General features: G+C 37.0%; 1 protein-coding gene across 3 annotated transcripts in view; it reads right to left on the reverse strand.

Annotated features, from left to right (window-relative positions):
* Positions 1-1,120: 1,120 nt before the first annotated feature.
* NAALADL2 (N-acetylated alpha-linked acidic dipeptidase like 2) overlaps positions 1,121-21,888 on the reverse strand; it is a 998,881-nt gene continuing 978,113 nt past the window's right edge. For 2 of the 3 annotated variants that reach the window (XM_072620247.1, XM_072620249.1), the window contains one exon: positions 1,924-11,453. In XM_072620247.1, the coding sequence (XP_072476348.1) occupies positions 11,255-11,453 (199 nt within the window). In that variant the 3' untranslated portion in view covers positions 1,924-11,254. Of the gene's footprint in view, positions 1,211-1,923; positions 11,454-21,888 lie in introns of those variants that run through there. The other variant, XM_072620248.1, reaches the window with a different exon arrangement.

The raw sequence follows: 21,888 nt of genomic DNA on the forward strand, positions 1-21,888 counted from the left end.
TTCTGGGCACAGTGTCTAATGTCTGTCTATCTGTCTATCTATCCATTGTTATGTTTATCTATCATCTATCTATCTATCTGTCTGTCTATCTATCTATCTATCATCTATCTATCCACTTAGTTGACTAGCTACCTATTTCTCTTTCTTCAAGTGAAATATCCTTGTTTTCTTCAATTGATCTTAACGTGATAAACAACATCTAAGCAATAGAAGGAGGGAGATGGGGGGAGGGGTCTTAACAAATGACTGCTCAGAGTCCCATCTAGAGAATCAAAAGGTCCTTCTCACAAGTGAAACTCCCAAGCAAAATACCAATCTTCCAGTACATATAACAAAGACTCAGTTCCTGATTGGCTCAGAAGGCATCACAACCCATAGCACAGCTATGAATTATCAGGGTTCAAAGGAGATTCATCCTTCAGATATTTTCAATGAGCCTAGGAAACTGAACTCCAGAAAGAAAACAAAAAAAAAAAAAAACCCACTTTGCTTGGACTTACAAGAACTAATCTCAATTCTCTAGATATGGTCAGACCAATATAACATAAAGCAAGTTTTTGATTTCATTTGGACTCTCTTACCACAATCCAAATATGAAGCGGTTGTTTTGTCAATGATATAACACTACTAACTGATGCTAACTTTGTAGTCCTCTAAAACCTACTGATCTTTTGTAACATAAACTGCTGTTATTCTGTTCCAAGCGATTCTGTGTTTCTATACAGAATTTTTTTAAAAACATAAGTATGATTTATCTTCATTGCATTTCATTTCATTAGGACTGACCTAACACTGTAGATTGGTGATGTGTGTTTGGTTACTGTCCCCCAATATTCTACCTATTCCTTTTCACTTTGTGTCATCCTCAAATCTGATAATCATTCCATTGTGTATTATTTTCAAGAGGCTAGGAGCAGGTAAGGGTGGAAAAAGTGAAAGCAGGAAACTGTTCTCCATTTCACATTTCAGAGCAACTTGCGATTGAAGGAACCAGTAAAAAGATGGCCCCTGGGGTCACTGATTTTTGATGACTGTTGGAAACCATTAGCAAACTAAGTTTTGATCTCTATGATGCAAAAAAAAAAACCAAAACAATAACACAAAAGCAACAGTGCTAGCAAGGACATGGCTTTTTATTCCCAATGAACCATCATATCTTCTTTCATCCTCCAAGGTTCTGTGATTTCATCCATTCCGTCACACTTTCCACCTAAATAGACAAGAAAATCCTTTGTAACTTAATAGAAGGTCTCTGAGAATCACTGTGGTAAAAAAAAAAATATCACCTAAATTGGCCACCTATGGCCAACATGGCAATTAGCCCCTCCAAACCAATCCTGGTTGGACCTTCAGAAAACAGATATATAGTATGTCACAGGGTTGGTGCTCAAAGTCCACAGAAGCAGAACCATCTAGAACTTGTGCTTTACAGACAAAGGCTTTTATCACCCCAGGTTATCTATAGACCACAGTGAGGCAATAGGGGAAGATTTTAGTGGAGAAATGAGTTCATTCCTGCTATTATATTTTCCTCTCCATTTTCATCTCATTATGATAGAACTGTATGAGGGCATAGTGAATGGAATTCTGGTCTCAGATTCAGGAAGACTTGGGTTTGAATTTTTCTAACATTTATAAGCAGTGGTCAAGTCACTTAAAGTCTCTGAGCCTCAGTTTCCTCATCTGTAAAATGTCTATAATACCTGTAGTACATACCTTGCAAAAGAGATCAAATGAGACAATAGATGGAAAAGGTTCTGCAAATTCTAGAACACCGCTGAAGTGCTAACTTTTATCATTACTGCATGCACATTTCCGCAGTAAGGACAATTGGTTCATCTTAAACTCCAATCACTATTTTAGCTTATGTATGAAATAAGAGGATGACATATCATGTCAGAGAAAAACAAAACACACAAGTAATATTTTTGTCTCCATTTAATTTTTTTTAAGAAAGCTTACTTTAAACATTAACATTACATTGTACATATATCCATTTCTGAATCAATATCCAATGTGTAGGAAAATGTGATGCCTTCATTTATTTATTACTTTCTTCCATTGTGTGCAAATCATTGTGACTGAAGTATAACATATTCATTCCTATCATGTACCTGGATGGGGCATCCTACTCACATTTCTCTACTATTCCAGACTACAAAGTACCTTTCCAGGTAGACTGCAGGTTATCATGGGAGCTGGATGTAAGAATTAGAATTTCTCTTGCTTGATCTCATCTTTGCTTGGAGTGGAAAGCATCAAATCATCTCACTGCTCCATCCATCATATTGTTTTTTTTTCCCTTCAAGTTTGTAAGAGTGAATGGTAACAGATTATGGGAGGGTAGAAATAAACTCCTGAATTTTAATGAGATATTCAGAGGCACCTAGTTAGCTATCAGTTTATATGGGTCCACATCCATTTTACATACAACCAATAATGACTGTAATGAAAAACCATAAATATGAAATAATGCCCCAGGTCCAGCCTCTAGTCTACCTGTTTTTAGCATGAAGTTCACACACAAAGAAAAGACTTGGACACCTTTTTGAAGACTTTTAAGAAACTGAATTTAACCTGAACAAAGAGGCATAGGGCTTGAATTTTCCTTTGCTAATATTATAATGATTTCCCCTTCATTTTAGCATACTGTCATACTATTCTGTGTATTATCATACTCTTGGGTATATTCTCAGGCTCTGAAGTTTAAATCATAGATTGAAATGTTGGTTTTGCATACATGATTGAAACAAAGAATAAAAGGCTTAAACCATCATTGCATACAAACATCCCACAAAGCAACTGTGCCATTACTAGCTGGTTTTCCTTCAGTTTGCCAGGCTGCCTTTAAAAACCAAGCACAGTCAAATACTATGGAGGATCTTTCCATTGTTATTAAAAATGAGTCCACACATATTCTCTGTAAGAGTCCACTGGGGAAGATTGGAGCTTTGGTACAATTGTTAATAAACCTTTGCCTGTCACACATGAATATCCAATGAATGAAGAGAAATTTACTGGGACCTCTAAAGAAAAATGATTTATAATAACTGGAGTTGAGTGGATGAACCACTTTTAACCACATTAGTGTAGAGCTTCCCCAGGAAAGAGAGGATCATGGGTGTAGTAGGATCAGAAGGAATCATAAAGTACGTCAAGTCCAGTGACATTATTTTACAAATGAGTAAAGAGGGTAAATGACGACTTGCTCAAGGTCACATGGGTAATAAATGACAAAGCCAGGATTTGATTCCAAGGCATATCTGACATTAGAATCAATCTTTTCCCCACTATACCACACTGCTTTCCCCAACAACCTCAAAAACTTTTAGAATAAAAATATGCCACATCTTTGAAACAGATAAGCTGAAAAAGGCAATTCTTCTAATGAGAGAGCTTCAGCAAACCACCTCTTTATTCTGATTTGCTCATCTAGAAGATACATAGGAAATAACAGAAATAGCATTAGCAAGTGAAACCGAGATTTAAATTAGAATAAAAAGACACCAGGACTATTGGCTATCTGCATAAAGATGGATTGAAAGGGGTTTCTTGAAGTAGCTGAGCATTCTTATTTACTAAGCTTGCTAGATAATAAACTAATTAGGCTTTTTAATTGAAAAAAATATGTAGTTCATTAACACAAGACTTTAACTGTACTGGCTAAGCTTCTGTTCAGATGCCAAGTTGGTCCTTTAATTAGAACAAAAGAGCCCCATTAACTCAATGCAACAGAATAATTCATAATAATGGCTGGATATTAATCTCTTAAGCTTGCTGGAATACAGCCTATGACATATGGCTTACTATAGGCACCTGTGTGATCCTCCAGGATTGAGAGGGTGTATCTTAATTAGCCCCAGCAAAATAAGATTCTGCAGCCCTAAAAGAAAGGCTCCTCTAAGTGTTTGTAAAGTTCAGTCCTCACATGGCTTGAGCTGAATGCTGTTAGACTTGTGAATACAGTTCTCTCATTGACTGCATTGTTTCCCAGGGGAATCTTAACTAGAAGCGAAAGGGATCTTAGAGGTCATCTGGTCTATCCTCTCTCATTTGACAGATGAGGGAACTAATGTGTAGAGAAGGGAAGGGATTTCTTCAGTCACCCCAGTAGCAAGAGCTAGGTCTTCTGTTTACAGCCCCTTTCTATTACTTATCTATAGAATTGCTACTCCTGGTCACACACAGTTCACCCTTCTCCATCCGTCATTTGGCAGTAGATAGAATGATGGAACATAAACTCCTTGAGGGTTGGGACTATTTTATTTTTGCCTTCGTATTCCTAGCTTCATACATACCTATTGATTGGTGATTGATTGTATGATCGATCTTCCTTACAGAAAGTGTATTTATTTGGACAATCAACCCCTCCCCCCCAAAAAAGAACAACCCTGCACTTGACACCAAGCATCACCTGAAGCTTTCCTGCCTTGAATCATCCCATAAATTGATCCATTACTCACTAAATTGAGAGTATTCAACTATACTCTGCAATCCAAATAAGAGAATGAATACTCCTTTTTTGACAAGTGTAAGTGAGGTTTAGGATTTATAGTAAAGTAGTCCTGCCCTTGCAAATGGAGTTGGGACTGATAGAAAAAGCAGTTTTTTAAAAAATATATATGGAATACAACATTTTTTTCATTGAATTGACATGTATGAATGAGAGAGAGAGAGAGAGAGAGAGAGAGAGAGAGAGAGAGACACACAATAAGACACACAATACACTTCGGCTGGATACCAGATCAATTAATTATCAAGATACATGCTTGTCAAAACTGCCTCCTGGAAAAGAAATGCATATATGTATGTATACACATACATGTGCTGTGCATAGCATGCACACACAGATATATTTTTATAAGTGTATTATATATGCATCTATAAGATTGCAAGTCTTATTGCTACATGATAGAAACCACAGAGGAGGAAATGCAAAAGAAAAGTCCCTGAGAGGAAGAGCATGTTGGGAGATGATCATGGATGGCAGAAAAGCCTTGATTTTCTTTTCCTGTCTTTTTGTTGGTTGGTATTCATCATTCAATTTCATGTCAATTGAAATTCTCAATTACATACACACAAGATACTTAACTAAAAAGCATTTGTACTTAATGGGGTACTTAGAACTCTGTGAAGGTTTTCCAGAGTTTTCAGTATAGCAGATTCTGATGAACTTTTTATAAAGCTTGCAATTTCAATTGCTGCAATAAACACAGATTCACTTTTACAGCTGGCTTGATGTTTGTTCTCTCTATTCATTGTTACAGTTTTCCTCCTCTATGTGCCTAAGATGTGATGGAACAAGGTTCACAGGATGATGGCATTATAGATTTAAAGCTGAATGGGACTTAAGAGAGCTCTTCTCTAGCCCTTTAGTTTACAGAAAATGAAACTGATGGACACAGAAATTAAATGAGTTGCATGAGGTTACATGCAGTAAGCAACAGAGGCAGAATCAGAACCCAGGTCTTCCGACTTAAAATACAGTGGATGTTTTTCCGTTGCGCCATTCTATCTGCTTTTTATTTTGTTTTGTTTCAATGTGATCCATAGCAGAAAGATCACCAGGTCTGCAAATACATGCTTGACTGATTGCTTAAACTTCCTAAAAAAAATCAGAGTTATCTGAATATGGAATGACCTTCCTTGGTAGGTAGTGAATTCCCCATCACAGAAAGCATTCTAGCTAAGGATAAATAAATACTTAAGAGAGGTTGTAGACAGAATTTCAGGTTACAGGTGTGGATTGAACTAGATGACCTTTGAGATCCCTTCCAACTCTGATATTCTATAATTCTGTGTCATAGCCAAAGCAACGGTTTGCTCTCTTTTACCATATTTCATGTGATAGTCATTTGAAATCTATTTTTTTCTAGTTAGTTGAAAGTGTGATTGAAGCAATTTTAAATAGACCATAGTATTACATTTATGGCTAGTCTCAAATCCAGGTCCAGTGCCATCGAGGTGACCCTGCATTGTTAAACACAATGCCTTTGGAACACAAGCTCTGGCTTGAGTTACCACACTAGTAGGGCTTCAAGTCCTGATCTCTCTCTCATCTAACACCCAGTTTAGCTAACTAAGGACAGTGCCTCCTCTCCAGAAGGCTGGACACCAGAAGCTAATTTTGTTTTCTATCACAACACATGAAGACTGCCTATTAAGCAAGACCTTTGGTCTTTTCCACTTCCCAGTTGGTAGGGCAGTAGAAATGTGCCCTCTTTAGCATACATCTTTTACATGCACCTCATCTGAATTCTCCGGAGGTAGCTGTGTTTGTGCCTGGCTAAAGACAAAGAGCTTGCCACCATCTGAAGCAGCAGCCCAGCTGTGCTCAGCAGCTGTGGAATGGCTGAATACACAAAGGTAAAGAACTCTATGGGAGGGATATCCTTTGCTCCTCTGGGAGGTAGAATACTATGAGAAGACCAGAGGTGGGTGATTTTACCCCACCCTGATGATATTGTAGATCTCAAAGCCCAGAAGTAAGGAATTATGCTGTGGCATGTCAGAATATAATATTGCAAAATGAGGCAGAAGTTTAATCTCTAAAGTAATTCAGAGTAGAATGGAATTTTAGGCAAAAATTTTTGGATTGGATCTAAACGACCTTATTTGAAGACATCTTTTTCTTGCGAATAATTTTTACTAGAGCAGATGAATTGAACACAGTCACTATTGGTCTGGTTACAATCTGTCCTAAATAGTAATTGTGATGGGGTTAAATCCATTCTTTGCCCCTCCAGGCCTATTCTCCAATGAAATGGTCAGTGTAAAACCTCCCCTTCTTAAGCAGCAACAACACAGGCATAAACTTATTTTGAACGTTAAAGGGAATCAAAATGTTTGTGACTTTCTAGGGTTTGAAAAACTAGAATGCTGCAAAACTGCAATTCATAATTCCAAGAATAATGGGACAACATTGACTGTGGAGAAATGAACATGAGTATCATTCAAGGGACATTGGAAAGGCACATGTGGGTTATCACAAATAGGGAACTATGGAGAACTGGAATAAGAGTTACCATCAAAAATGTATGAGGGAAAAAGAAGGTAGACTGGTCACACAATAAGAACAGGGGATAATTGATGGACTATTCTTGAACACCCCTTGGTAACTTCGCAAAAGGACAAACGCCTTTGGCATATTGAGTGGACTGACAATAGTGAACTAATGGGAAGGCATGAACTAGAGCTGCAGAGGATGGCTAGGCATGAGTGGGTTATGGTCTGCATCATTAAAGGGAAATTCCACATTAAAGAGAATACAGATGTGCAGGAGCATGTGAATACTGGATTTGAAAATATCTTTTCTAAGATTCCACCAGAAACTTTAAGGTCACCATACTTAATGTGTCTGAGGGTCAGTGGGCATTGTGTGGGGAATGTTTTGTGACTTCTTGCTTCATTGTATTCATCCTATTCTTTGTAAATTTGTGTCACTGAGTAGTTATTACTTGCATTTACATCTATGAGTTGCTGTGTGTGTGTGTGTCTGTGTGTATGTGTGTGTAGGATGAAGCTGATAATTCATTATCTCTCTGTTACTAATCACATACTAGGAATATGGGAGCTACCTCTTTTCTTTGCTTTTTGATCACTTTCGGTACCAACCACATTGGAGAGATTGGACTAAAGATAATCCTTGACTAACTATGGCCATTATTCTTTTCAAAGCAGTGTGTTACCATTGAGAATGTCAGCTCCAAAGCCTTAAGCCCTGTTTGATATTCTAGCAATGTAACCCACGTCACTAAATAATACATGCATGAAGATGTGAAACAGAAGTAATTTAGATGGTCATGATAATATTTAGCCAACTTGCTCTAACATGAAAGTCCTTAGCTCAATTTTCCCCTTCCCAGTTGGTAGCGTAGCAGTAATGTGCCCTCCTTAGCATACATCTTTTACATTGACCTCATCTGAATTCTCTGGAGGTAGCTGTGTCAGTGCCTGGCTAAAGACAGACAAAGAGCTTGCCACCATCTGAAGCAGCAGCCCAGCTGTGCTCAGCAGTTATGGAATGACTGAATGCAAAAAGGTGAAGAATTCCATGGGAGGGATGTCCTTTGCTCCTCTGGCTGGAAGAGTACAATGAGAGGCAGGAGATCTGAATTCTAGACTTCACCACTAAGTTTATGACTGAATAAATCCATCACTGTGGCCTCAGTTATCCTATCTGTAAAAATAGGATTACATTTTGCTTAAAGAAAGAGGATTGGAGCAGAAATTATTTCAATTCCTTGTAGATCCAGAATTGCTGACTCAATGCACAGGTGTAGAAACCTGGGAAGTCTACCTTACAAAATCCTAGGTAATGTCATCTACCAGCTCTGTCACTTTGTAATGTCTTTGTGTGGCTGAATTGGTGGAGTTGTGCTTAGAGCTCACCATATATCAGCGCTAAGGGGAAGAGAAGAAACTCATATATTTGAGAGGCTATAAGAGTCATTCCCAGTCAATGGAGAAAACCCCAATTCCTGTAATTTTCTTAATGTGCCCAAGTTATCAGTTCTGTTGTTTCTGTAGAACACAAACACAAACACACACACACACACACACACATCAAATAAAATCAAATTGGTAGACCCCTGAGAAAGGCATGGCAATAACACTGCTGGTTAGGAGGTTTGCTATACTTAAAGAAAGATCTATTGTAGATTTCATATAACAGTTTGGCATCTGGTTTAATCACAGTTAAGTTTCTTTATGAATTCTCTTAAATGGACCAATAAAAATCACTCTCATCATTCATAATTAACAGCCCACATTCAAATACTGAACACCATAAGATTTTGAAGACTAATATAGGTTATCTTCAGATTATTCTGTTTGTGCCTCATTTGATTTAGAGGAGTAGGTGACCCTTATTTTTAAAAAGTAGATGATTTTCTACTGGTGATGCTTTAAAGGAATTACATTATTTAGAGATGAGTCCAGAGTGGGAGAGATTTTCAAAATGAACAAACAACAAACTGCTTCCTTATAGAAAGACTAGGAAAGTTTGCCCTGAAACCTGATTAAATATTTAAGAAATACCTGCACAAAGAGAATGTTTCCAAAATGTTCTACGCTTTTTGGCCCCAGGTGTCCTGAGTTTGTGTCTCCCCTTGTGCTGTAATGTTTATCTTGGAAAAACAAGAGAAGGAACTGAAGATAACATAAGGAGAGAAATAGACTTGGCAAGCCTCCAGGTCTTCCCTATGGAAAACTCCTCCAATATGGCGGAAACAAACATTTCAAAAGGAACACTTTTAGAAAACCTTTTGCAGGGAGGAAGTGATTCTTAAAATAAAGTGGGTCCACTGGGATAATTCACATTGTAATTGTCCTTTCAGGACTGAATTATTCAGGTAACTGCCTCAAATTCTGTATTTCCCCAGTAGACTCTAAGCTCCTTAAAGATAGGAATTATTCCATTTTTGTCTACATTCCAAATGTCTTTGCACATAGTAGGCTTTTAATAAATGTTTGTTGAAATTTGTTTTTTTTCTATGATATAAAGACTACTTATGGAAATGACATCTTCATCCACAGCATTCAACCAACTGATTAACCTTTCTTTACACTTTTGACTGTGTTTGAGACTAAGCTTTATCTCCTGGTAAAGTTTTTTAAAATCTAAAAATAATGGAAAAATAAAAACTTAAGACTAGGAAGTCCAAGAACATGATCTCAACCAAATGCTAGACTAGGAAATCTGAGAGTTGGATATCTGATATAAAGTGACATGTGAAACAAGGATGTTTCATTAGGCATAAGAAATTGACATGAAAATAGGATTTCCAAATGGAATCAATGTATCTGCTATCAGAAATACAATTTTCAAATAGACTTAGAGAATACTGTTGAGGTTTAAAATGTTACCTGATAGGAGATTATGGAGGATAGTAGATTTAGGAGATGTTATGTTCATCTATAGCCAGATCAATCTATAAAATTGCTTTTCCTACAATAGTCTACAGTGGACATTGCTCTAAGAGGATGGGAGAGGGTGGGAGAGGAAAGATAAACCCTAACTATAAAACCAATTCATTTGCCACACTGAGTTAGTGCCAGAACCACTGCACCCTAAATTACATTCTCCTGTCCAGAGTCATGTTTGGAGTCATCAGCACCTAATGCTACCATTAAGGAGGTCAGATGGGGGTAGAAGAGCCACTACCAAGATTTCCTTCATTAAACATTAATAAAATTTCCACTGGGTCAGAACAACCATATTCATTCTCAAAGACTTGCTTTTCTTCAGTGATGGAAGAAGTAACTTTCTTCTTTCTAAAATATTTATGTTTTCTAAGAGAAACTTGGTCTTCATTTGTATAAAAATGCTTCTGACTTGTTCTTGGGGAAAATGCCTCACAACAAGGTTGTTCAAACTACAAATAAGAAGAGTAATGAGTGAGCAGTCCATTTTAAGGGAGCCCCATTTTAAGGTTGCAGTGGTTTCATCCAGGATCCTCATACGTTCTTCTGTCTCAGAGATTTGTACCTTTTCTTACATTCTTACAAACTCAACTGAGACAAATGAGGAGGTTGCAAACTAGTCACTACATATCTCATTAGGGAAAATTTGCATTTAAATTGTTCTGTGCAGATATACCTTGAGTTTTCCTGGACTGTTTATGGCTCTTTGATTGGTAACACTTGAAAACTATAGTTTTGTAACCAGTGTATTACTACATCTAGTTGTGTTAAGATCAGGCACTTCATTTCACAAACAGAAACATTCAAATGAGTTTTTGGTCAACTGGTCACTCAGTCAAAATAACTGAATTCTTCATATAAAACACTTACCATTGAAACTAAACTGCAACTTTATCAATCTCCATTTCTATTTTAGAAACTGGGTCATTAATAGTGCTTACATGTAGGAGATAAATAACATTCCTATGTGTTTCATCCACAGGAGCAAAGATTGTCCAGAACTTTTTGGGCTTCATTCCCTAAAATAATAGTTTTTTTCCCCCAATACATATATAAAAATACAGCAGATTTCTTTCTAAAAGATAAATCTTAAGGGTTAATCCTATAACTTGCTCTTACACATTTCAAAATGTAGACGTATGAAAAATATTAAATGTGCAAAAGGCTCTTTTTCATGTACATTTTTAAATACATAATAGTACTTTTAGACAACAGTTGAAAACCTATTGGAAAAAAAAGTCTTCAACCTCACAGAAATCCTGGTCAGACTAGAGATTTTGCTTGTTGAATTGTAAACAAACAGTTTTTTTTTTTAATGCTGAGAATTTTCTCAGTTCTTTCCCAATAAGCCACTCTCAAACACATCAAGTCCTGCTTTGAAGTAAACCTGAGCTGAATTGATGCTGTTCAGCACCTTGGACAGCGCTGCTTGAAGGGTCTCATTTGCTAGATGAAACTTTTCCTGTTCCCAAGCTTCATGGAGTATGGAAAACTGGTGGGTCTTCTCATCCAGCCTGTATAGAATGTTTCTGAAGAGAAACACAGAACATTTAACTGTTTTATGAAGGATTTATTTCTCAATATTTAAACAAAATCTTTTTAAGTGTTGTTTTTTCTTCAAAAGGCATACATATCAACTAGTAGAGGGCTACAATTAGGTTTGCATTATTCAAATGAGATGATTGGCAGGAGACAAGATAAACCCCAATACCATTTCTGTTCCACTGTAACCACTCCCCACCCACTCCTTTTCAATATCCAAATAAGCATTAGAGTATGTACTATTATGTCCCCCAAAATGGGGGGGGGGGAGCAGTGTGGCACAGTGAATAAAGATACAGTTTTGGAAGGAAGAAGATCTATGCTCAAGTCATACCTCTGACACATACCTGTAGACCAAGAGCAAATTATTCAGCTGCTCAGTGTCACCAAACGTCTCTTTACCATCATAAGTTTCAGATTGACACCTGACAAGTTGAATGATTATAAGGAGCTTCCTCATGGGAAGTACCCTACACCAATAGAATAATATTCTGATTTTTTTAAGTAACAATGCATCATTGGTATTGTTGGTACTGTCTAGGGCATCTTCCCACTGAGCTTCAGGTAGACTCTTTTTCAGCAGAAAAGAATAACGTCGTTAATTTTCGCATCATTTCACCTCTAAGTACAAAACAGTTTAAACACAAAAGAACTCAGGGCAAAATTACAGAGCAAGATGTTTGGACTGAATTGTCTCTCTTTTATTATTATATATAACCTTTGAAAGGTGGGAGATTCTGACATATGGGGAGGGGGAAAGTACAGAGAAGAGGAGTCAATGGGATCCAAATTAATTTCTTTGAAATTATCTAGTCCCATCCTGCTCTAAAGTGGTTAGAGCCCTCACCACTCGACCCACCTTGGCACCTAAGGGAACAAGACAACTTGAGCATTTTGGGCTACAAACATTTGGGACATATTTATTTGTCCATATATGACCAGCTTATGGGAAGGGTTGGTGCATGCCCCTAATTCAATTGAAAAGCATGTGCTAAATGTCTACTATGGGCCAGAATCAGGAGAAACAGAGTTAGAAATAGTTCCTGTCCTCAAAGAACATATACTATAATTCAACCATGTCCATCAATACAGGAAGTAAAATAACATTGAATATCATCTCCAAGCATGGAGATACGCCCTTTTCTTTTCTTCCCTTGGTCCTTTTGTCTTAGACCTAATCTTAAAGGTTAAATTAAATTTCAATAACAAATTTATTCCTAAATTATCCTTCCCAAGAAACAGTCGGAGAAGGTAATGAGCAAATATGATTTGTGGTTTAGTGGATAATATGTTTGACTTGTCATTGGGGTCATATGAACTTAAATTCTTCCTTGGATATCAAAAAGTGCCAAAACCATAGTGGAGCCTTATATCTTCTCTGATTCTTGGTTTCCTCTTATGTAAAATGGTCACAGTAATACAAGTCTACCTTATTTTGGAAAGTTATTTTGAATTTCTGATGAGATCATTTGTGTAAAGTACTAATTGTAAAGAGCTAGATCATTTATTTGGTGCTTTTAAAGGTTGCAAGCCAACATCCATACATAATCACATTTGGATTCTACGATAACCCTGAGTGGCAGTTACTATAGGTTTTATTTTCTCAATTTTAAAGGCGAGAAACTGAGGCTTAGAATAGAGGGTGTAGTAGAACAGGCTCTAGAGTCAAAGAACCTGGCTTCAAATAGATACTTATGCTGTTTTGACTTTGAGTGAACTATTTATCTTCATTTTTTTTCATTTCCTTTATAAAATAGCAGTGCAGTTAGGCAGCACTTTGAATTTAGCACTGGATGTAGAGTCAGTACAGTTGAGTTCAAATCCTGCCTCAGATACGTATTAACTACATGACCCAGGGCAAAACACTTAATCATTCTCAGCTTTGGGTTTGCTCATCTGTAAAATTTAGATCATAATAGCACTTACCTAAGTTGGGAGTTTTTGTGAAGATCAAGTGAGATACACATGGAAAGGGCTTTAAAAACCTTGAAGCATCACATAAGTGCTGGTGTTGTTTTTATTTTTTTGTTATTAGCAAATGAATAGGTAAGGCTATGTGGCCCCAGAGGTCCCTTTCAGGTCTAAATCTATGATCCTATACCTTGCCTAAGGTCACAAATCCATTAAGTATCACAAGCACGGAGATTTTTACTGATTTCCTTACCTTATTCCAAGATAATAATATTCTCCCCTCCTCCAAGTTATTTTCATTTCTTTGCTTTCACTTATCTGCGTTTGTGTACTCTCCTTCCAACAGAATATAAGCTTCTTGAAAACAGGCACTGCTTCAGTTCTCTCTCTCTCTCTCTCTCTCTCTCTCTCTCTCTCTCTCTCTCTCTCCCCTCCTCCTCCTCCTCCTCCCCCCTCTATCTTCCTTTATCCCCTCTCTATCTCTCTCTCCTTCAGACCTAGCATAGTACCTTGAATCTAGTAAGCGCTTTAATAGATTCTTGCTGAAGAATGCTTTTTTAAGTTATAAATTTGAATATTTGAATAACCATTATTAGTCAAATTTCTATGATAAAAATTAGTAATGAAAATTTTTTTTCAAAATTTTTCATAAAGCTAACAGAAAATTCCTCAAAAGAAGCCTTATAGGAAATAATGGAAAGCAAATGGTTTATTAGCATAATTCAAGGAGACTGTAATTATCTTAAATCTTTACTAAGAGGCCTTTTGATGACAAACCAGAGTACTAAAGTTGGAAATCAAAAGGATGAAAGTTTTGTTTTTTTTTTTTGAGAACTCCCTTAAATGTCTTGAGATGAATACATTCAGTAGAAGGAAAGGAACATCAAAGAAGGAAAAGCAGTCTAGACATTCCATTAGGAACCTAATTTTCTGACCTATCCAGTAGCAACTCCAGACTATGAATCTAAATTCCAGGGGTATTCTCATTCTCATTCTCATTCTCTCTCTCTCTCTCTCTCTCTCTCTCTCTCTCTCTCTCTCTCTGTCTCTCTCTCTCTCTCTCCCCCCCCTCTCTCCTGTAACTTAAATATACAATAAGAAAAGAAAAAGAAACATTATAAACTTAAATACAAAATAAGAAAAGGAAAAAAATAGCATGCCATGTTCACAACAGAATGTAATAGCAATATACAGCAATAAATTTCCATTTCAAGAAAGTCTATATAATAAATACTACTCATTGTGTTAAGAACTGTCTATCTTTTCTTTGCTTCCTTGTTAGTTTTCTTTTGTCCTCTTCTCTGTGTGCTTTTTACTTCGATCCTTCCCCCCCCCCATTAAACACATATATGTTTAGATATAGACACACACTTTCCCTAACAAATTCTGCCTCTGATCTTTGTTTTTAATGTTTGTGTTTATCTTTTATTTCCTATTCCTCCTAACTCTTCTACTTTACTTCTAAATGCTACCTTGCCCTCCTATTACTTAACCTACACTGCCCCTCCCCTCCAGGATCTCTCACTTGACCACTCATTCCCATAAATCAAAACATCATTCTATATTCCACTTTCACTACTATCCTCTTCTGCTACCTATCCCCTTAGCATTTTATTTCTTTCTGATTTTACAAGACTTTTATATATGCATACATGCATATGCATATACACACATTTACATACATATATGTACATGTGTGTATATATTTCACTCTTGAATCCATTCCCAATGAAAGTAGGCTTCCAGAACTCCTCCTCCTCCATCTAGTTCCTCCATGTCAGTTCTTCTGCTAGCACCTCATTTGCATAAAATAATTACTCTTTTTAGCTGTTCCTAAATTGTTTTAATTTTTAAATCATACTCAGGTCTACTTCAATTTATCTTATGACTACCTAATTACTATTAACATTCTTAGAAGTATGTTTTACATTTTACATACATAAAAGGTAAACAGTCTATCTTTATTGAGTCGCTTGTAGATAGTTTTTAGTACGTACCATATATTTCTCTTGGCTCTGGTGTGCCAAATGTTCTACTAAGTTCCATTAAAAACAACCAAGGTCTAGAAAGTCTGACAGTTTATTAAATGTTCATTTGTTTTCCTTTCAGGAATATGCTTAATTTTGCTATTATGTTATCTTCAGCTACAACCCCAATTCTCTTGCTCTTTGGTATATAGCGTTCTAAGACCTGTGGTCTTTTAGTGTCACTGCTACTAGGTCTTGTGTGATTCTAATTGTGGCACCACCATATTAAAATTGTTTTTTTCTTGTTGCTTGTCATATTTTGTTCATGAGCTGGTGGTTTCAGAATATGACTATAATATTCCTATTGGTTTTCCTCATAAGATCTCTTTCAGGGGGTGAGACAGATTTCTTTTCTATTTCTGCTTTTGCCTCTTGTTCTAATACTTCAGGACAATTTTCTTTAATTATTTCTTGTATAATTATATCAAGATTCTTTGTTTGATTATAGCTTTCAGATAGCCTGATTATTTTTATGTTTTCTCTTCTTGATTTGTTCTCCAGATCAGTGGTTTTTCTTATGAGATGTTTTACATTTTCTTCTATTTCTTTATTCTAAGGATATTCTCTTAAAAGAAAGACAACAACAAGAGACATTCTGATGTGGATACTATCAGAATCTTCTGATAGTTGAGGGAATGATGTACATGTAAATAGCCATTTAGAATAGGCTGTGGTAATTCACATCTCATAAGGTGATATGTTCAGAGAAGACTACTTTAGCATGTGGGAGGTGGAGGCAAAGAGTATGTAAAAGCTTAAATAAAAGGCAAAAAAGCATTAAAATATATTTAATCTTTCTACTGAATATTATTTGTGAACATCTACTCCTTTCCATTATATTTTTAGTTCAATGAGTAAAACAGAAATATTAAGTCTATTTCATATTTGGAAATGTTATCAATAATTTGATTCCTCTAGTTTCTCTTTTTAAAGTTTGAATGTCAATAATTCTCATGTAAAATTGACTACATACTTCAATAACACAGTGTACTATTTAAGAAACTGTATCAGAGCCTCTCTGCCCCTTAAGCTTGGAAAGCAACAGGATAATCCTCCCTGTTAGGACTACTATTCACATGGATGAGGGCACTGCAATCAGGACAGTTTTAGGGAAAGGTTTATGAACATAGGATTGATACAAAGAATATTTCCTTCTCGGGGGGGCGGAGCCAAGATGGCAGAGTAGAAAGACACACATAAGCTAGCTCCGAACCCACAGCCCATAAAATATCTGTAAAAAAGAACTCCCAACAAATTCTGGAGCAGCAGAAGCCACAGAACAACAGAGCGGACGAGATTTCTGTTCCAGAGAGCCCTGAAAACCTCTCAAAAAAGGTCCTTCGAGCTGTGGACCCAGAGCTGAGCCCAGCCCTGCCTTGGCCATGTGGAATCAAGAGGAGCAAATTCGAGCAGGCTTCAGGGACAGAATCTCCAGCAGCCACGCGGGTCCCTCCACCCACGGGCCCCAAAGGTTGGTGAGAGGGTCTTCTCGACTTGCCGAGAGGGGAGTGGGGTGCCGCCATAACTCAGGCCCCCTCGGGAGGCAGCAGCGGAGGCGGGAGCAGACAAGGGCTCCCAAAGCAGGCAGAAGCCCAGATCCATTGTTGAAGGTCTCTGCATAAACCCCCTGAGGGAACTGAGCCCTGAGTGGCGGCCCTGCCCCCATCTGAGCACCTGAACTTAATCTCACACTGAATAGCAGCCCTGTTCCCACCCAAAGCCCTGAGGCTGGGAAGCAGCATTTGAATCTCAGACCCCAGCTGGCTGGGTGGACCTGGAGGCATGGTGGGTGTGAAGAGAATATTCAGAAGTCAAGTCACTGGCTGGGAAAATGCCCAGAAAAAGGAAAAAAAATAAGACTATAGAAGGTTACTTTCTTGGTGAACAGGTATTTCCCCCCTTCCTTTCTGATGAGGAAGAACAATGCTTACCATCAGGGAAAGATACAGAAGTCAAGGCTTCTGTATCCTAGCCCACTCAATGGGCTCAGGCCATGGAAGAGCTCAAAAAGGATTTTGAAAATCAAGTTAGCGAGGTGGAGGAAAAACTGGGAAGAGAAATGAGAGGCATGCAAGCAAAGCATAAAAAACAGAATATTTCCTTCTCTTCAATTTCTTTTGGATTTAATAGCAGATATGGAACACAGAATCATGTATGTATGTGATTATTAAATGTTGAATATTATTAATGTTCAATTTAATGAAAAGGCAGCATTAATAATCCATGTTCATAAAGGTTACAGGATTAGTCTGTTAATGCCAATTCATTTAATCATGAGATAAGACTCAGTATATTTATATTTTATATTTATTTTCAGCCAGAATTGCTAGAAATGACCTGGGGGAAAAATGATGATGAAAAAGAAAAAGGCAAGAATGTTGAGCTCTCAAAACAACATAAACTTCAATAGTGGTTTTGATCAAGTAGGAAAAAAGCATACATATCTACTTCTCCAATGACAACAACAGATCTGGTTTGAGCAATAACCAGAATGTGCTTTCTGTAACTAGTAAACAACCTAATAACATACTTTCTAAATGCCTCTAAACAAGCCATGTGAATAGAAATGGATCATTTGCTTGGGTTATGAAACTCTACAATGAGATAAACACATTTTCCATATGGTCTGTGATTCAAGGAGTAGGTTGGTGACAAACTCTTATAAAAGATAAATAATCATTTCCATTGTCACCCAGAATACAAATTACCACCAACCTGAGGAACTTGGTGACTCTAAGTGACAGGGGAAGAGAGGCTCTTCCTTTCGGTAGCTGATGTAATTTAAGCCTCACTGACAAGTTATGATGGTGAAATAGATCGCCTCACCTCAAAATATTGTGATTCCTTGAAGACAAACAGGGAATCACATAGATATGTTCCCCAAATTTTTGTTACAAGTGTTATTTTGTCTACTGATTTTCCCCAAGAATCTTATCTTTTCTAATTACTTATCCCTATACCACAAGCTATTTTGTCTCTTTAGTTATATAGAATGAGTTCCTCTACTTGGAGTCCTTATGAGAGAGCTCATTATATCATTTTATTTCTTATTCTTTTCCAACTTGGCTTCCACTGGAAGGATTACAAAAATCTCTTGGGTGTAAAACATTTCATTGGTTCATATTTCCTTACCTTTCAGAGTTTTAGAAGCATTCTTATTGGAAAGAATCAAGGAATTAGGTAAGCACTAATGTCCAAAATACTCCCTGAAAGGGTGAATAAGAAGAAATGCAACTAGAAGGAAGAAAGATAAGAAATCAGCAAAAAACACATTTCCTCTTTGAAGGGGCTACACCTCAAGGATGCTCCTTCCCTGACTGTACTCCCATCATGTCTTGACTTAGTCAGTAATATTGGAGAGCATCTTTCATGTTGAATGCCTGGGAATGTTTTTTAAAGCCACTTGCCCTAGGCACAAAAATTGCTTGTTACAACTTTACACACAGCTATATATTTGAGGGCAGAAGGCAGTGACCTAAACCCCATCCACTCCAACAAGCTTTTATTAAATAAATCCAGTACAGTCACAATCTGATACCCCAAATTTAAACAGAGTCTATAGGAGATCTCTCCAAATGTTCTGAAAGGGGGAAAACAGGTTGTAGTTCCTCATTCAGGGGATAAAACACTAAAACATCTTTAATAAATATGGAGAAGTCAGCTCTGTTACAGCAACCAAATCAATCTGAATTTCTCCTTGGAGTTTTCACACCCTCTCCCTTCCCCATCCCCCATATACTCATTTGTAGGTTTTTTTCTTGTTCTTGTTTCATTTGTAAGCATCAGCTCTCATTGGATGGTATATGGAACAGTTGAGCTGGTTCAGCAAAACTGACTGGGGCAGCTCTTTGTAAAGAGAATTGATGGCTACATAATGCAGCTAAAATTTAAACACCGTGTATTAACTGTAGCCACCCTTAGGTTGATCCAACTGAAACCTAAGAGACTTATAAATACATTCTTGCCCTTGAACATGTCTCTTTTGCTCCTGTGTAGATCAGCATTTTTGACCAAAACATTTGAGTCAGTGGCCTTGTGTAAATTTTGCTGATGGCACAGAACCTAAAGTTTAAATGTGTTTTGATATTAGTATGTATGGGGCTTTTATGTCCAAGTGTCTTTTCTTTCCTCTATTTTCTGTCCATCTCTGGAGTTACAAATCAGGATCAGAGCTAAATCCATAAAAGCCAGGTATTGGACATTTACCTAGAATTACACAGGGCCATATAAGCTCAACAGCTTAATTGAGATTAATAACAAGCATTTATTAAGTATTTACTACGTACCAGGAGCAGCTACGTGGTACAGTGGATTGAGAGTCAGCTCTGGAGTGGAGGGAACCTGAGTTCAAATTTGACCTCAGAAACTTACTAGCTATGATACTGGGCAAGTAACTTAATACTGTAAGCCTCACTATCTCATCTGTAAAATGAACGAGAGGAGGAAATAGCAAACTACTCCAGTATCTTTCTCAAGAAAACCGCAAATAGGCTCATTGAGAGTTGGACATGACTGAAATGATTCAACAATGACATGTACCAGGTACTGTGCTAGGTATATAAAAACAAAAATAAATCAATAATTGCCCCCAAGGAGCAAGGATACAACATGTAGGCAGATAGGTTGTAGATAAGGAAAACAGAATCTAAAGAGTATTAACAACTAGGGAACCAGGAAAGACTTCAGAAAAGAGATAGCTCCTGAACTGAGTCTTGAAGGAAAGAAAAGAAAAAAAAAGATTTTGAGACAATGACAAGGGATTCCATTCTAGACATGGGAGAGATAGTGTGTGCAGTAAGACAAAATGTCAAGGTCAAGGAACAGTAAGCAGTCCAGTTATATTGGACTATCAAATTAATGAAAGGGAAAAGTAGAAAGTACTATCCAAGCTTAGCAGTTTGACATTTATCTTGCAGGCAATGGGAGTGTCAAGGCAATAACATGGTATTATGTATGACAAGACAATAAAGGCACATTGAAGTTGGGTTGTGAAGATCTTTAAATGAAAACTGTAGGATATGTATATAGTGATGAGTGCTGGTGACTGAGAAGATAGTGGGAGCCTCAAGAAATATTAGGAAGTTTGCCAGAAGGTGGGGATAAAGAAGATGATACAAAATCAGTGGTAAAAACAAAAGTGAAAAAAAAGAATCCAGACTTGTTTCCATGTTGAGACACTCTGTCTGATAACTAGGGGATGGATTCCTTGCCAAAACATGTTTGTTCTTTCATATGCATAGCCTTAATCCAAATCAAGATCATTTCCCTGCAGAAAGAATGAACTATTGAGACCTTGGCAGTATATCCACATTTCAATAAATCACCATGGTATTTGCATACACATAACATGGGCATCAAAAGGACTTGGATAGAAATCAGGCATAATTAAAATAATTTTTAATTGAAATCACTTTAGTAAGCTAACATGTTTAAAACAGCATTAATTCCTCCCCCTTTCCCCCATGCCTATCTGGTAAAATCTTCTCCATCATCTGTAACTATTTGAAACTTATGAATGTAATTCATCCAGTTTGCCTGACCCATACACAACAGAAAGAGACTACTAAAAGGAAAGTGTAATACATTATTGATGATACTAATGAAATTACAACACCCATCACTCATTTTAATGGGTCTGTTTCAATGACACTTCACTGTGACCTGAAAAGATCAGCCCCAAACTAGGAAACCTAATTAATAACTTCAGGCAGCACCATTGAGGGAGATGATGCATCTTCGTAAAACTGACAAATCTTTCCCACTCAACTAAGGCAAAAGGACAGATGAGATGAATTTGGAAACAAAAGCACTGAGAGTTATTAGGAGTCATTTCCATGTATGGGAACATTCACATTATTGATGGGAATGATGACTTTTCTTTTCAAACATTGATTTTCATTATCATAAAGGGGGATGGAATGCCAATCTTTTATAAGCCTAAATTACTAAGCATTATACATTATGCTGACAAGTGTAACTCCTGGCTTTCAAACCAGATGGGATAGACATGTTGAATTCAAACAAGGAAGGCCAGCTCTGTTTCTGTCCATTATGGCTAACTCTCAAAAGATTACACCAGCTACATCATTTTGTTAACCAATCAGAGTATTTGTTCTAACACTAGAATTTTTTTTAAAAATTGGCTATCACCCTCCATGAAAGCATATGAAGTATACTGCTAATCCATTTATAAATATCATTTTGTCCAAGGTTATGCCTGGTCTACATTGCAAAGTAAAGTTGATTACTGAAGCAATTACTGGATTCACCCAAAGTCTAGCGTTGTTTTGAGTTAAAGTGTCTATACAATTGGATCAGAAGAAAAGGAATCATGATGTTGCTTTGGCATTCCTAGGATATTGATCAACACCACCAGAAAGGCAGAGCAGTGTTGTCAAACTCATTTGGAAATGGGGGCCACTGATCCCTACAAAAGCATCCCTGTAGGCCACATATTGATTTAGTTGGAAAATGTAATGTTATC

Source organism: Notamacropus eugenii, chromosome 6 (assembly GCF_028372415.1).
Source record: "Notamacropus eugenii isolate mMacEug1 chromosome 6, mMacEug1.pri_v2, whole genome shotgun sequence".
In the NCBI taxonomy this organism is placed as follows: Eukaryota; Metazoa; Chordata; class Mammalia; order Diprotodontia; family Macropodidae; genus Notamacropus; species Notamacropus eugenii.